The sequence below is a fragment of the Pongo abelii genome, chromosome 6, assembly GCF_028885655.2.
Source record: "Pongo abelii isolate AG06213 chromosome 6, NHGRI_mPonAbe1-v2.0_pri, whole genome shotgun sequence".
Lineage (NCBI taxonomy): Eukaryota > Metazoa > Chordata > Mammalia > Primates > Hominidae > Pongo > Pongo abelii.
The window spans coordinates 155723694-155738733 of NC_071991.2; the positions used below are offsets into that span (position 1 = coordinate 155723694).

General features: G+C 49.5%; 1 protein-coding gene across 12 annotated transcripts in view; it reads right to left on the minus strand.

The window, feature by feature from the left end:
• The window catches only part of PTPRN2 (protein tyrosine phosphatase receptor type N2), a 1035582-nt gene that overhangs the window by 565321 nt on the left and 455221 nt on the right, over positions 1–15040 (minus strand). For 10 of the 12 annotated variants that reach the window (XM_024249815.3, XM_054560097.2, XM_024249817.3 and 7 more), the window contains one exon: positions 4420–4506. The exons of the other annotated variants lie outside the window; for them this stretch is intronic. In XM_024249815.3, the coding sequence (XP_024105583.2) occupies positions 4420–4506 (87 nt within the window). The remainder of the gene's footprint in view (positions 1–4419; positions 4507–15040) is intronic. 12 annotated transcript variants of the gene reach the window in all.

Below are 15040 nucleotides of genomic sequence, written 5' to 3' on the forward strand. Positions count from 1 at the left end.
TCGTCTCCCCTGCCCACAGCAGCCCATGAACATGCCCCCTCTTTCATGTGGATATCTGCATCTGCCCTGCACCTGCCCCTTCTCACACATAGATCCCTGCACACCCCCTGCCCACAGCAGGCCCATGTACCTGCCCCCTCTCTCACCTGGATCTGGGAAAGTCCCCTGCCCACTGCAAATTGATGCACCTGCCCCCTCTCTCACCTGGATCTCTGCACCTCTGCTGCCTACTGCAGGCCCACACACCTGCCCCCCCAAACAACTGCATCTCAGCATAGCCCCTTCCTACTGCATTCACCCTGTGCCTGGTTCCACTCTTACCTGGATCTCTGCAAACCACCTGCCCACTGCAGCCCTGAGTATGTGACCCTTTGCTCACCTGGATGTCCGCATGAGCCTGCCAATTAAAGCCCCATGCACCTGCCACCTCTCACCTGGATCTCTACAGCCCACTCACGCACTATAGCCCCACAAATAGCCCCCCTCACCTGGATCTCTGTGCTCCCATTGCCACCACACCCGCCTTGCACCTGCTCCCTCCCTTACCTTCCCCAGGTGGCCTCAGGGCTGCTCTCTCTCAGCTCTAGTCAGACCATCTCACTGTGTTCACTCTGTAGGATCCTCTCACTGTACATGCTGGGTCCCTAAATGGCCTCTCTGTCCCTACTGAGCAGTCCTACCTGGCCTGCCCACCGGACCACCCCACTTCAGGGAAACCCCAGCAGCCCTGGTATGTATGGGGTCCCCTGTGTCCCTCCACATCTTTCCTGTCCATGGACATTTCCTTGAACATGCTCATTGCATGTGTCTGTACCCTAGGAACGGTGTGGGCCACAGTGAGCAGTCTGGAGTTGCATGTCACATCTCTCTCTGGGACACCTCCATGTGTCCTTCAGATTTCTACTTCTAGAAACTTCTGGTCCCAGGCTGGCTGGGGTGCTTCTCATGCATGTCCCCTAGTGCCCTCCATGCTAATGACCCATACACTCTTCTGTCGTTTCCTAATAAATGGCAGAATTGAGGCAGGGCCCATGTGTCTCAAAGGGGATGCCCAGCTCCTGGTGAGGCCAGGTTGCCGCAGGTGCCCAGTGAGCATCTGCTATGAGGAGCCACTGAGTGAACGAGGCCACCCCCGTGTGAAGGGGCCAGTGAGTGAACAAGGTCACCCCTGTGTGAAGGGGCCAGTGAGTGAACAAGGTCACCCCTGTGTGAAGGGGCCAGTGAGTGAATGATGTCAACCCTGTGTGAAGGAACCAGTGAGTGATTGACATCAACTCTGTGTGAAGAGTCAGTGAGTGAATGACGTTACCCCTGTGTGAAGCAGCTAGTAAGTGAATGATGTCACCCTGTGTGAAGAGTCAGTGAGTGAATGATGTCACCCCTGTGTGAAGGAGACAGTGAATGAATGAAGCCAACCCTGTGTGAGGGGGCCAGTGAGTGAATGACATCACTCCTGTGTGAAGAGTCAGTGAGTGAATGACGTCAGCCCTCTGTGAGGGAGCCAGTGAGTGAATGACACTGCTGTGTGAAGAGAGTGAATTATGTCATCCACGTGAAGAGTGAGTGAATGACGTTACCCTGTGTAAAGAGCCAGTGAGTGAATGACGTCACCCCTGTGTGAAGATGAGTGAGTGACAACACCCCTGTGTGAAGGAGCCAATGAGTGAATGACATCACCCCTGCGTGAGAGAGACAGTGAGTGAATGATGTCACCCCTGCGTGAAGGAGACAGTGAATGAATGACATCACCCCTGTGTGAAGAGTCAGTGAGTGAATGACGTCACCCCTGTGTGAAAGGCTCAGTGAGTGATGTCACTCCTGTGTGAGGGAGACAGTGAGTGAATGACGTCACCCCGTGTGAGGGAGCCAGTAAGTGAATGACGTCACTCCTGTGTGAAGGAGACGTGAGTGAATGACATCACCCCTGTGTGAATGGGGCAGTGAGTGAATGACATCACCCCTGTGTGAAGAGTCACTGAGTGAATGACATCACCCCTGTGTGAAAGGGCCAGTGAGTGAATGATGTCACCCATGTGTGAAGGGCCCAGTGAGTGAATGACATCACCCCTTTGTGAAAGGGCCAGTGAGTGAATGATGTCACCCATGTGTGAAGGGCCCAGTGAGTGAATGACGTCACCCCTGAGTGAAGAGTCTGTAAGTGAATGACATCACCCCATGTGAAAGAGACAGTGAGTGAATGAGGTCACCCCTGTGTGATGAGTCAGTGAGTGAATGAAGTCACCCATGTGAGGGAGCCCGTGAGTGAATGACATCACCCTGTGTGAAGAGTCATTGAGTGAATGACATCACCTCTGTGTGAAGAGTCAGTGAGTGAATGATGCCACCCCTGTGTGAAGGAGCCAGTGAGTTAATGACATCACTCTGTGTGATGAGTCAGTGAGTGAATGACGTCACCCCTGTGTGAAGAGTGAGTGAATGACATCACCCCTGCGTGAAAGGGCCAGTGAGTGAATGACGTCACCCCGTGTGAACGACAGTGGGTGATTGACATCATCCCTGTGTGAAGAGTGAGTGAATGACGTCACCCCTGTGTGAAGAGTCAGTGAGTGAATGATGTCACCCCTGTGTGAAGGAGACAGTGAGTGAATGATGTCACCCCTGTGTGAAGTGTCAGTGAGAGAATGACATCACCCTGTGTGTAGGAGCCAGTGAGTGAATGATGTCACCCGTGTGATGAGTCAGTGAGTGAATGATGTCACCCCTGTGTGAAGGGGCTAGTGAGTGAATGACGTCACCTGTGTGATAAGTCAGTGAGTGAATGATGTCACCCCTGTGTGAAGGGGCCAGTGAGTGAATGACACCCTTGTGAAGGGGGAGTGAGTGAATGATGTCACCAGTGACTGAATGACATCACCCCGTGTGAAGGGGCAAGTGAGTGAATGACGTCACTGTGTCATGAGTGAGTGAATAACGTCATCCCTGCACGAAAGAGCCAGTGAGTGAATGATGTCATCCCTGCACAAAAGGGTCAGTGAATGAATGACGTCACCACTGTGTGAAGAGTCAGTGAATTAATGACGTCACCCCTGCGTGAAAGGGCGAGTGAAGGACATCACCCCCTGTGTGAAAGAGACAGTGAGTGAATGACATCATCCCTGTGTGATGAGTCAGTGAGTGAATGATGTCACTTGTGTAAAGAGTGAGTGAATGACGTCACCCCTATGTGAAGGAGACAGTGAGTGAATGACGTCACCCCTGTGTGAAGAGTCAGTGAGTGAATGACATCACCCCGTGTGAAGAGGCCAGTGAGTGAATGACATCACCCGTGTGAAGAGTGAGTGAATGATATCACCCTGTGTGAAGGGGCCAGTGAGTGAATGATGTCACCCCTGTGTGAAGGGGCCAGTGAGTGAATGATGTCACCCCTGTGTGAAGGGGCCAGTGAATGACATCACCGCTGTGTGAAGAGTCAGTGAGTGAATGACGTCACCTCTGTGTGCAGAGTCAGTGAGTGAATGACGTCACTCTGTAGGAGCCAATGAGTGAATAACGTCACCCGTGTGAAGAGTCAGTGAGTGAATGAAGTCACCCTGTGTGAAGGGGCCAGTGAGTGAATGATGTCACTCCTGTGTGAAAGGACCAGTGAGTGAATGATGTCACCCCTGTGTGAAGGGGCCAGTGAGTGAACAACACGTGTAGGCAGGCACCCCTCGGTCCACAGGCAGGTGGGCACCACACACAGCCCAGGCCGGCCTCTTGTCTCAGGTCCTCCGTGGATGTCACTCTACCCTCCCTCTTCTCTCTGACCTTCTCTCCACACCCAGCTGTGCCCTGTGGGAGCTCCTGCAGCTTCCGCACTCAGCCATCTCTGCTCCAAGCTTCACATATGCATGCGTGGTTCCTCAAGCACTTGTCATGAGACAGGAAAGAGGCTGCCCCTGTGTGTACTCACACACCAGCCCTGCATGCCTCATGCCCACAACTCTCTAAACCAGGTCACGCTGAGACCAGGGCCATGCCTGCCACGGGAACTGCAGAGACTCGGGATCCAAAGCCAGGTCTCCGAAGGACAGCGCATTTTCCTGACAGCCAGGGACAGGGCCACGTCCACAGCAGGTGCTCATGAATGCTCTCTGGGGTGGGCCCTCCAGAGGCTCCCACACATTGGCATAGGGCATGTGCAGAATGTTCTAGAGCCTTGGGTGGTTCCAGCACCACAGGTTTGACACTTGGCTGCAGCAACACTGTCCTTCAGGAGATTTTAATCCTTCCCCTTAAACACTGGTTTCCACTGCCTCTAAATAACTTACTGAAGCTGCTGAAATCACCTTGCACTTCTCTAAACAGGTTCCCTCGTGTAATTAACAAGAGCCACGGGCTCGCAGCTCCTTCCCTCCCACCCAGTCTCTGCGACCGAGCAACAGGAGCCAAACAGGAACCCCAGGGCCCCGTACTTACTCCACGTCAGCAAATGCGCTGCTGGGCATCTGCAGGAGGCGGGCGACGTCCTCCACCAGCCGCCTTCCTTCCTCGGGGTGCAGGGGGCTGCGGATGACAGCAGGGATGGGGAGCAGTCACCACAGAGCCAGCAGTCCTGGAGAACTAAAGCCCCGTGGCCCCACAGCCCCGCTCCCTGGTCCCCACACACACCCTGCTCTCCTGGCCTGGGGTCAGCTGCCCCCTCAGGCACGAGGAGTCACCTGAGTTTCCAGCAACAAGACAAACAGTGCAGTGCGGACGGGGCTGTGGGAAGCGCAAGTGACCCACTGTGCGGAGACTGGCTCCTCTCGGCCTCCAGTAAAAATACAATAAAGGGGAGAAGGGAGAAGGGACAGGCAGGTGCGGCGGATGCTGGGACTCTGACTGCGGTTGGGGCGGATCCATGGAGAAAGCACCTGTTTTTAATGGGCTCATTTCTGCTGTGAACCAGGCCCCAATGAGGGGCAATTTAACTACCCAATGGAAGTGTGAGTGTGGAAACCAGGCAGCCAGCCCACCGGCAGCAACTCAGGGAAGGGGGCGGGGGCGCTCCTGGAAGGCACTGTAGCCGCAGACTCCCCACAAGGCCGCCTGGCTGGGGACCTGTCTGTCAAGAGGCACGAGCCTTCGCCAGGGTGGTTTGCAGCTTGATGACTCATCCTGAAGGCCAGCATTCAGGCTGAAAGTCACAAGTTGCCTGTGAAATCCTGTTAGTACCACTTTAATGGAGTATTAAGTTACACTGTTATGTAAAAGCATGTTGTACTGCAAAGGCTTTCACCCAGCGGACCGAAACGCCTGCATTCCTCATCCAGTGAGCGTGCAGGATGCCAGCAGGGCACCAGGAGCTGCTTCCAAATGCAGCAATGAACAGCAAGACCAGCCCTGCCCTCAAGGGGTTCACGTTCTAGAGATGCTGGCAAATAGAAATCGATCATGCTATGATGGGTTGAATTATGTCACCTAAAAATTCATATGTTGAAATCCTAAAACCCAAATAATGTGAACTGATTTGGAAACAGGGCTATCATAGATTTAGTTAAGCTGAGGTCAGTAGGGTGAACCCTAAGCCAATATCACTGGTGTCCTTATAAAAGGAGGGTTTTGACTCAGAGACAAATGCGCAGGGCGTCGTCAAAGACACAGGGAGAAACCTCCCACAAGCTGAAGTCATCTCAAGCCAGTGGCAGCAGGGGCGAGGCCGGGTGCAGACCCTCCTCAGCCTCAGAGGAACCAGCCCTGCCCACACCTGGGTCTCGGACTTCCAGACTCCAGGACAGGGAGAAGATGGATTTCCCACTTTGCAAGTGTGTGCCAGCAGCCCAGGCAGACTAGCTCCTGTCGGCTGACAACAAGTTCTCTGGAGAAGACAGCTGAGTAGAGAAGTGGCGTGCAGGGCTGTGGAGGGAAGGGCAGAGAGGAGAGACTGTCCTGTAAAGTGGGCTGTAGGAGGCCTCTCCAGTGGGGCCCTGTTTGAACAGAGGTGAGGGAGCTGGAAACAGGGTATCGGACAGTGAGCAGAGAAGGCAAGGGGGCCACGGTGCCCCATGGTGAGGAGGTGAAGTCACAGAGCAGCTGGGTGGGCATGGCCAGGAGGCCGTCAGCTGGGGCAGGGGCCCGAGCAGGCCACCACGGCTGTCCGGTGGGGAGCCTGGGGATCTGGAAAGACATCTGAGGCTGTGACGGTGGAGTCCGCTGGCGCTGGGAGAACACAAGATGGGCAGAAGCCCCAGGAAGGCCCAGCTGGGAGTGGTGCTGACAGAGTCAGGAGTTTACATCCTGCACACGTGGACATGGGGACCCCAGCAGGGTGTCCAGGCTGGGTGCTGAGGGGCGATGTGTCTGTGAGTGCAGAGGTCAGAGGCCACAGCAGGGCATCCAGGCTGGGTGCTGGGGGCAGTGCATCATGAATGCCGAGGCCGGGGAGCTGTATGGCCAGAGGTGTTTGCTGGGAGTCGGCCTCAGGAGGGTGACTGAAGCTGGAGAACCTAAGACGGAGCCTTGCCCCCCAGCATTTAGGATCCCCCAGCATTGAGGGTCACCCAGCATTTAGGGCCCCCCAGCATTTAGGGCAATGAGGGGAACTGGCAAAAGAGAATGAAAAGGACTGTGACAGAGGCAAGCAGTGAGCTGGCAAGAGTTCCAAGAAGGAGAAGGGCCTGGCCTCAGATTGGTCCAGAGAGATGAGGATGGGGAGCCGAGGTGGAGTTTAGCGGGGCACGATGGCTGTGGGCGGACCTCACAGGAGCTCTTCTGCAAGGCTGTAGGGACCCGCAGCCTGTTCAGCGTTGGAAGGATGGACAGTAGGAAAGGAGAGATGGGGCCAACACTGTATGAGCCGCCCAGGGTTCTGGGGGCAAGAGGGGCGGTTTCTGTTAAGCTGGAAGACGTACTAGGACACTAGCATAGGGATAGGAGTGAAGAGACAAGGTGCTGGATGTAGGTCATGGCTGTGTGTGCGCAGAGCAGGCAGAGGCCAGGAGCAGAGGAGTAGGACAGTGGTAACAGAACTGGCACCAGGGCTGGAGACCCCAGGCATTCTCTACCCATGACTTACACTCAGGGACCCCTTGGGGAGAGGACCCCAGCAGGGCCTGCAGATTCAGACTCATGAGCAGGCGCATGCAGTGACTAGTCTAGCCTCAGAGCGCAGCTGCACTAGCTGGAGAGAGAGGGTAGTTATTGGGGGTTATGAATCCTTCCTGGGGACAGAGAGATGCATTGAGGTGGATTCTCATGGGCCTCACACCCTGCAATGAGAAAGCCGTCTGATGGTGTCGACGCTACAAGCTGTTGCTGTGGCCACCAGGGACACAGCCTACCATCCTTGGCCATGACTTCAAGGCATGCAGCAATCTGGGACCAGCTGGGGCACAGGCCATCTTCCACTCAGGGATGAGCCACATCTGGGCTCAGGGGCTGAGCCTGTCCCAAAAGCCCGGTACCTCCAGAGAGGCCAGTGGCCCCTACATCTGGGTACCCCTCAGAGCCACCTGGGGAGGGTGTCCAGGCCCAAGCCTGTCCTGCCCAGCCAGTGTGGCTGGAACTGGAGCCCAGGACAGTGTATTTAAAAACAAAGAACAAAACAAAACAAAAAAAACCCTTTGTAGGCGAAGGTGACGGCTGGTCCAGTTTGGGAGCCCTGGTTACAGCAATGGAAAGATGAGGGTGCATCCACGTACCACAGGCCTTCCCTGCCTAGTCCAGGGCTCTGGGACCTGAGTGGGCCAAGGACTCACCAGGAATGTAGATGCCCCAGCCACCCTCCAGCATTTCAGAGTCAGCAGGCCACAGGTCAGGCCTGGGAATCTGCGTTTCTCGCAGGTTCCCACTGATGCTGACACTTGTTCAGGCATCTGCTTTGGGAACTCCTTGGCCAAACTCCCACACCATAAAATCACCAACAAAGCCACATGACTTCCAACCCTAGACTAACGTAGGTCGCTCAGCTTCAGGCAATCTACACATCAGTTGGGAGGGACGTGGAAGACGTGCTGCGGGAATGTTCTACTCTTCATCTAAGAAATACTTCCTGAGCACTTGTGGTACCAGGCTGAGCCAGGAGCTATGGAAACAGAGATGAGAGAGGAGGAGGAGCCCGCGGCCCCAGGCAGCCTCCAATCTGGCAGGAGCAACGGTAAAGAATGTGCATTAAAAAACCCATGGCAAACCCCAGGGAAAAGAGAAGCCACTGGCCAGGGCCCTGGGGCCTACATGGAAGCCTGGTCCAGACTGGGGTAAGGGAGCCCCAGAAGGGTCCCCAAGAACTACCACAGGGCTGAGAGAATGGATCATGTTACTAGTCTAAGGCACAGAGTGCGAGAGGCGGACACAGGGGTGGAAACAGCAAGCAAATGCCCTCAGGTAGTTCAGTCACTCGGAGAACTTGAGAGAAGGGGCAGGGGAGGCACGGATAGCTAGGAGGAAGGGGGCCAACTACATGGGTGCTCCTCACCCACTAAGGGATTGGAGTTTATCCCAAATACAATGGCAAGCTGTCAACAGGGCCTAAGCAAGGGCACTGTCCCACTCTCCTGGTCCCAGCTACTCAGAAGGCTGAGGAGCCAAGATCACTGGAGCCCAGGAGCTCAAGGCTGCAATGAACTATGATTGTACCTGTGAATATCCACTGCACCCCAGCCTGGGTGAAAGAGCAAGACCCCATATCCAAAAAAACAACAACAACAAAAGTTCACTCCCCTGGATAAAGAACAGGTTAGAGACCAGAGGAGACACAAGGGGAACAGCTGGTGGCCTCCAGATTGTCTCAATGAGACATGAGCTCAAGCAGCGTGGACCGTGGTGATGGTGACTGAAGTGGACATGGTCATAGAGTGATGTGTCAGCAGGTAACGTGTTCAGAACTGTGAGTGAGAAAGGTGGGCTCTGCAGGGTAGAAGGGACAGCAGAGCAGATGCTGTTTTCTGAAGCAGGCTGCTATGAACTAATTGTGACCCCTAAAATCTGTATGTTCCAATCTTTAGCCCCAAGGTGAAGGTGTGAGGAGGAGGGGCCTATGGGAGGTGGTCAGGTCATGAGGGTGGAGTCTCCTAATGAGATCAGTGCCCTCTACAAGAGGCTCTGTAGATCTTTTTCCTTCATGTGAGAAAATGCCATCTGCAACCCAGAAGTGTGCCTCCACCAAGAACCCAAAATCTACTGGCATCTGGATTCCAACCCCTAGAACTGTGAGGAAGAAATTCCTATTGCTTCTAAGCTGCCCCATCCATGGTGCTTTGTTATAGCACTGCGAGCGGACTCAGGACAGCCCCACCACAGAGGAAAGATCCTGAGGTCAGCATCAAACACACTGAGTCTGTGTTGCCTTCAAGGCATCAGGTGAAGATATGACAAGACTGGGTGGGCCCTGAACTGTCTGCACTGAGCCCATTCCTCACAATCCACCCTGTGCCACCCTCAGATGGAAGAGGGAAGGAGCCTGGTTCGCTCAGGTGAGTAACTGGGAACTTGAGTTTTATAAGACAGGCCCACTCTGCACACCCTGCGTGGAGAGGTGGAGTGAGGACCTCACCCACGTGGGGTAGGCTTTGGCTACTGCACCATGCACCTCTCCCTGCACTTGGGCACAAGTACTCACTCCACAAGTAGATTCTACGTTGGCATTAACTGCATGAATAAATGAACACAAAAATGTCAAAAACAGCAAAAAATCCAACATTTTTTAAATCATTAAAATGTAAACGATTAAATGAAACCCACTCAATTTATAAAGTTTCTGTAAAACTAAAGTAAAGCACGAATGAGTTTTGGGAAGATGGTGAGTAGGAAACACCAGGAATCTGTCTCCCACCTGACAACATTGTGCTAGTAGGATCTGTCTGATGTAACTGATCGTTGAACTCTGAAGCCTAATGAAGGCCTCCGACTTCTAGTGGAAGGTCTGGATACACCTTTCAGTCAATGTCAGCTTTCATCACAGTAGGAGCTACTGCTACCTCACCTTCAGCCCTGTGGCAGGCAGCTGTGCACATGTTCCTGGAGCAGCCTGCACACACTGGCAGGAGCCAGAACAGGCAATACAGATGTTGTCCTCCAAATATTGGGAATCTGTAATCTCACTGCTGATTGCTGCTTCTCATCACAGAGGTGCAGGAAAGAAGGAGGGCACCATTGTTTGGCCACCTCCTCATTGTTGTTGCTCCTCCCCTTCTGGCCAAAATGACTTACAGGGGATTTAAAATGCTAACACCCATTTTTCCCACATTCATTTTTCTCTTTTTCCGCTTTTGGGAGCCAGAAATTAAAGGCCAGAATATTCAAAAGCAACTGAATATACAGGGAAAATTAGAAAGTCACCACACATGCTCAGGGAAAGGCTCAGACAAGCCCACAAGTTTACACCTCAGGCTGATCCTTGGCACAGAGACAGCCTACAACAAATTTAAAAGAAAGATAAAAAAAACAGCAAACCTATGGAGAGACAATCTGATTTCCAGAGTTAGATTAAAATTTCTAGTTTTCAACAAAAAATTGCAAGAAACAAGAAACAAAGAAACAAGAAACTACAGCCCATTCAAAGGAAAAAGGTAAGTCAACAATAATTGTCTCTAAAAAAAAGACCTGATGGCAGATGTACTAGGCAAAGACTTTAAAACAATTGTCATAAAAATGCTTGAAGAACTAAAGAAAGATGTAAAGAAAGTCAGAAAAATTATGTATGAAAAATGAAAATGTCAAAGAGAAAACCTAAAATATAAAAGAAATTCTGAAGCTCAAAATACAATAGCTGAAATTAAAAAGTTCACTAGAGAGATTCAAAGGCAGATTTGAACAAGAAAAACAAAGAATCAGTGAACTTGAAGATAGGACAATGGAAATTATTGAGTCTAAAAAATTAAAAGAAAAAAAGATTGAAGAAAAGTGACAAAACCCTAAGGGACATGTGGGACACCACCAAGAGAACCAGTATATGAATTGTGAGAGGAAATTGTGCCCAAAAGAAAAAAAAGAGATAAAGGGGCAGAGAAAATACTTGAAGAACAATACTTGAAAACTTCCCAAGTTTGATGAAAGACATGGATATAAGCATCCAAGAAGCTCAGTGAACTCCAAGTAAAATTAACTCAGAGACACATTTTAACTAAATTGTTAAAAGACAAGGACAAACAGAGAATTCTCCTCTTACATTTGAAAGCAGCAAGAAAGAAGCAGTTCATCACACACCAAGGTTTCCAAATAATATTATCAGCAGAAACTTTGCAGAACAGAAAGCAGTGAACCAATATATTCCAAGTGCTACAGGAAAAAAAAAAAACCTGTCAACCAAGAATCCTATATCCAACAAAATTACACTTCAAAAGTGAAGAAGAAATTAAGACATTCTTAGATAAAACAAAGCTGAGAGAGTTTGTTATCACTAGACCTGCCCTGCAAGAAATATTCCAAGGAGTCCTGCAGGACGAAATGAAAGGACACTGGACAATAACTCAAAGCCATATAAAAAATAAAAATCTCAATAAAGGCAAATATATGGTGAATTATAAAAGATAGTATTATTGTAACAGTGGTTTTTAACTCCTTTTAGTTCTCTATATGATTTAAGAGACTAGTATATATCTTAAAAACAATTACTAGTTAAAATTAGTATTATAACTTTGGTTTGTAACTCCACATTTTGTTTTCTACATAATTTAAGAAACGCATACATTTTAAACAATTATTAGTTTATATCCTGGGACATACAATGTATAAGGATGCAATTTTGTGATATCAATAGCCAAAAAGGGTGGGTAAATAGCATAAATGAGCATAATTTTTGTATGTTATTGTAGTCAAGCTAGTATAAATTCAAGTTAGTGTTGTAATTTTCAGATGTTAAATCTAATCCTCTATGATAAACACAAAGAAAATAGCTATATAATATGTACAAAAAGAAGAAAGGAATTTAGGCATTTAATTTTTACAAATCTACTAAACACAAAAGAAGATAGTAATGCAGAAAATGAGTGGCAAAAAATCCATAATGCACATAGAAAACAAATATTAAAATGACAGAAGTCCCTCCTCATCATTAATTACTTTAAATGTAAATAGATTAAACTCTCCAATCAAAAGACAGAGATTAGTGAAATATGACATTCCACAGATCTTTTAAGGACTATTTCTATAGTACACAACAAGGGATATCTATTTGCATTAACTATAAGCATAAACATGACAGTCTTTGTTTTCAAGCACGTCAATAACGTCTTCTTTTTTTGTCACCCAGGCTGGAGTGCAGTGGCATGATCGTTGCTCACTGCAGCCTCGACCTTTCCAGGCTCAGGTGATCCTCCCACCTCAGCCTTCCCATTTGCTGACATTACAAGTTCATGCCAGCATGCCTTGCTAACTTTTCTATTTTTTGTAGAGATGGGGTTTTGCCATGTTGCCCAGGCTGGTCTCAAGCTCCTGGGCTCAAGAAATCCACCACCTTGGTCTCCCAAAGTACTGAAATTATAGGCATCAGCTACCACACCTGGCCAATGTCTTCTTTTAATATAAGAGATAGCACTGTAAGTGTATTATTGCTACATTTTTAGTTTAACGTAAAATTTCTCATTTTGACTATTAAAGTAAAATATTTACATCACTATTTAAGAAACCTCATAATGTACCTAGAGTGTATAGAATACTCTTAAAACTCAACAACAAAACTACAAACAATACCATTTAAAAATGGGCAAAGGACTTGAGTAGACATTTTCCTCCAAAGAAAATATACAATTGACCAAAAGCACATGAAAATATGCTCAACATCACTAATCATTAGGAAAACACAAATCAAAACTACAATGTGATACCACCTCATACCTATCAGGATGGCCACTATAAGAAGAAAAAAGCCCAGAAAATAATAAATGTTGGCAAAGATGTGGCTAAATTGGAACTCCTGTGCCTTGTTGGTGAGAATGTAATATGGTATATCAAGTGTGGAAGAGTATGGACACTCCTCAAAAAAGTGAAAAATAGAATTACACTTTGATCGAGTAACTCCACTCCTTGGTATCTACAGTAGTCCCTCATTAGCTGCAGTTTGTTTTCTGTGGTTTTAGGTACCTGAGGTACAGTATGAGAAGATATTTGAAAGAGAGAGAAAGAGAGAGACCACATTTACACAACTTCTATTACAGTAAATTGTTATAATTGTTCTATTTTATCACTATTGTTGTTAATCTCACACTGTAATTTATAAATTAAACTTCATCATAGGTATGTATGTATAGGAAAAGCCATAGTTTATATAGGGTTCTGCACTATCTGAAGTTTCAAGCATCCACTGGGGGTCCTGGAATGTCTCCCCCTTAGATAAGGGGGAGACTACTTTACCCAAAAGAATTGAAAACAGGGTCTCAAAGAGATGTTAGTACCTCACATTCACAGCAGCATTATTCTCAATCACTAAAGCATGGGGGCAACTGAAGGGCCTAGTGATGGACAAATGGAGGAGCAAAGTGTGGCCTGCACCAAAAGTAGAATATTATTCAGCCCTGAACAGGAAGAAATTCAGACACCTGCGACAACAGGGATGAACCCTGAAACATGATGCTAACCAAAATAACCTGGGCATAAAAGGACAAATTCTGTCTGTCTACCCATGTGAGGTTCCTAGAATCCTCAAATTCAGAGAGACAGAGAGTAGAGTGAAGGGTGCCAGGGGCTGGGGTAGAGTAGTGTTTAATGGGGATGAAACTTCAGTTTTACAGGATGAAAAGAGCTCTGGGGATGGACAGTGGTGATGCTTGCACAACAGTACAAATGTTAATGCTACTGAATTCTATGCTTAAACATGGGTAAGACAGTAAATTTTATGTTATCTATATGTTAACACAATACAAGAAATTGGGAAGATGAAACAAGGCGATTAGTATAAAAGCACCGTGACATGTGGCTGCTCCCCACATCCAAGGCAGTGTACCAGCCTTCATCCTATCTCTGCTTCAGCAGAACACTCCCAGTGGCTCACGGAGAAAGCTGAGCCAGGTTCCTGCTGGGTCCCTGGCAAAGCTCCTTTCTGCTCCCTGTCTCCAAGGAAAGCCTGTGGCGCGTTTTCTAAAGTGGATTTTTCAAGGTCGCGTTCTGTGTAATTTTACAATTGAGAAACAAGCCATTTTCCTTTAAAGAGTGGCTTCTGGAAGGGGAGGGGTCCCAGATGTCCTCTCTTTTCCTGTACATTTTGGATGTCTGCTCTAACCCAGGTCAGCCCCTGCCCCAAAACATCCTCCAGGGCCATCTGAACAGCTTGAGAAGGGCACTGGTGTCAGAAAAGGGCTGAATGGCCAGATGTTGGGCCAGAAGGGAGGCAACAGGGAAGGGAGCCGGGGGGGCTGCAAAGGCGAGCTCAGGCTGCAGCTGGACACAGCAATGACCCACCACAGCCAGCTCAGCTCCAGCCCGGCTGAGACCAGCCCAGGCTGCTGGGAACGCCAGCCCTGCATCCAACCAGCATCCCTGCTCCAAGCCAACCCCTCCTGGCAGGCAAGTGTGATGCTTCCAGAAGAGCCCCCCCTTCCTTTCCTGCAATGCCTCCAGACGAGCCCTTTCTTTTCTTCGTGCGGCTACAGGTTCCTTCCTCCCAGCTCCTGTGCTCCCCGGCAGCCTGGGCTTTTCTCTCTGCCTGGGCCTGGCGGTGACTGCTCCAAAGGGCCAGCCTGCCTGCTCCCACTACTGACCTGCCTTGCCTCAGCCCCTTGCACCCCAGCCTCCCTGGGCCTCCCCATCCTTGGAGCCATTGGGAAGAGGGCAGGTGCAGAAGGGCAGGTGGAGAAGGCCGGGACAGGCCACACCACTCCAATCGATGAAGACAAACTGCTGCTCTCCAGACTTTCCCTAAAACTCCCTCTGTGCTTTGATCAGCACCACTCAGCTCATAAATTATTTTAAAAGGTATCCAGTACTTTCATATTTTAATCCTGCCTCCCCCTATAAACTGCAAACTCATTGAGGGCAGGAGCCACGTGTCATCTGAGTTTGTTTCTTCCAAGCCTACTGCCCCCTGCAGAGCATAAGCCAACTTCCCAATCAATGTTTGCTACCAAATTCCATGAGTCTCCTTTTCTAGCATGTTTCAAACCAAGGGGATGGTATAAGGACATGGGAG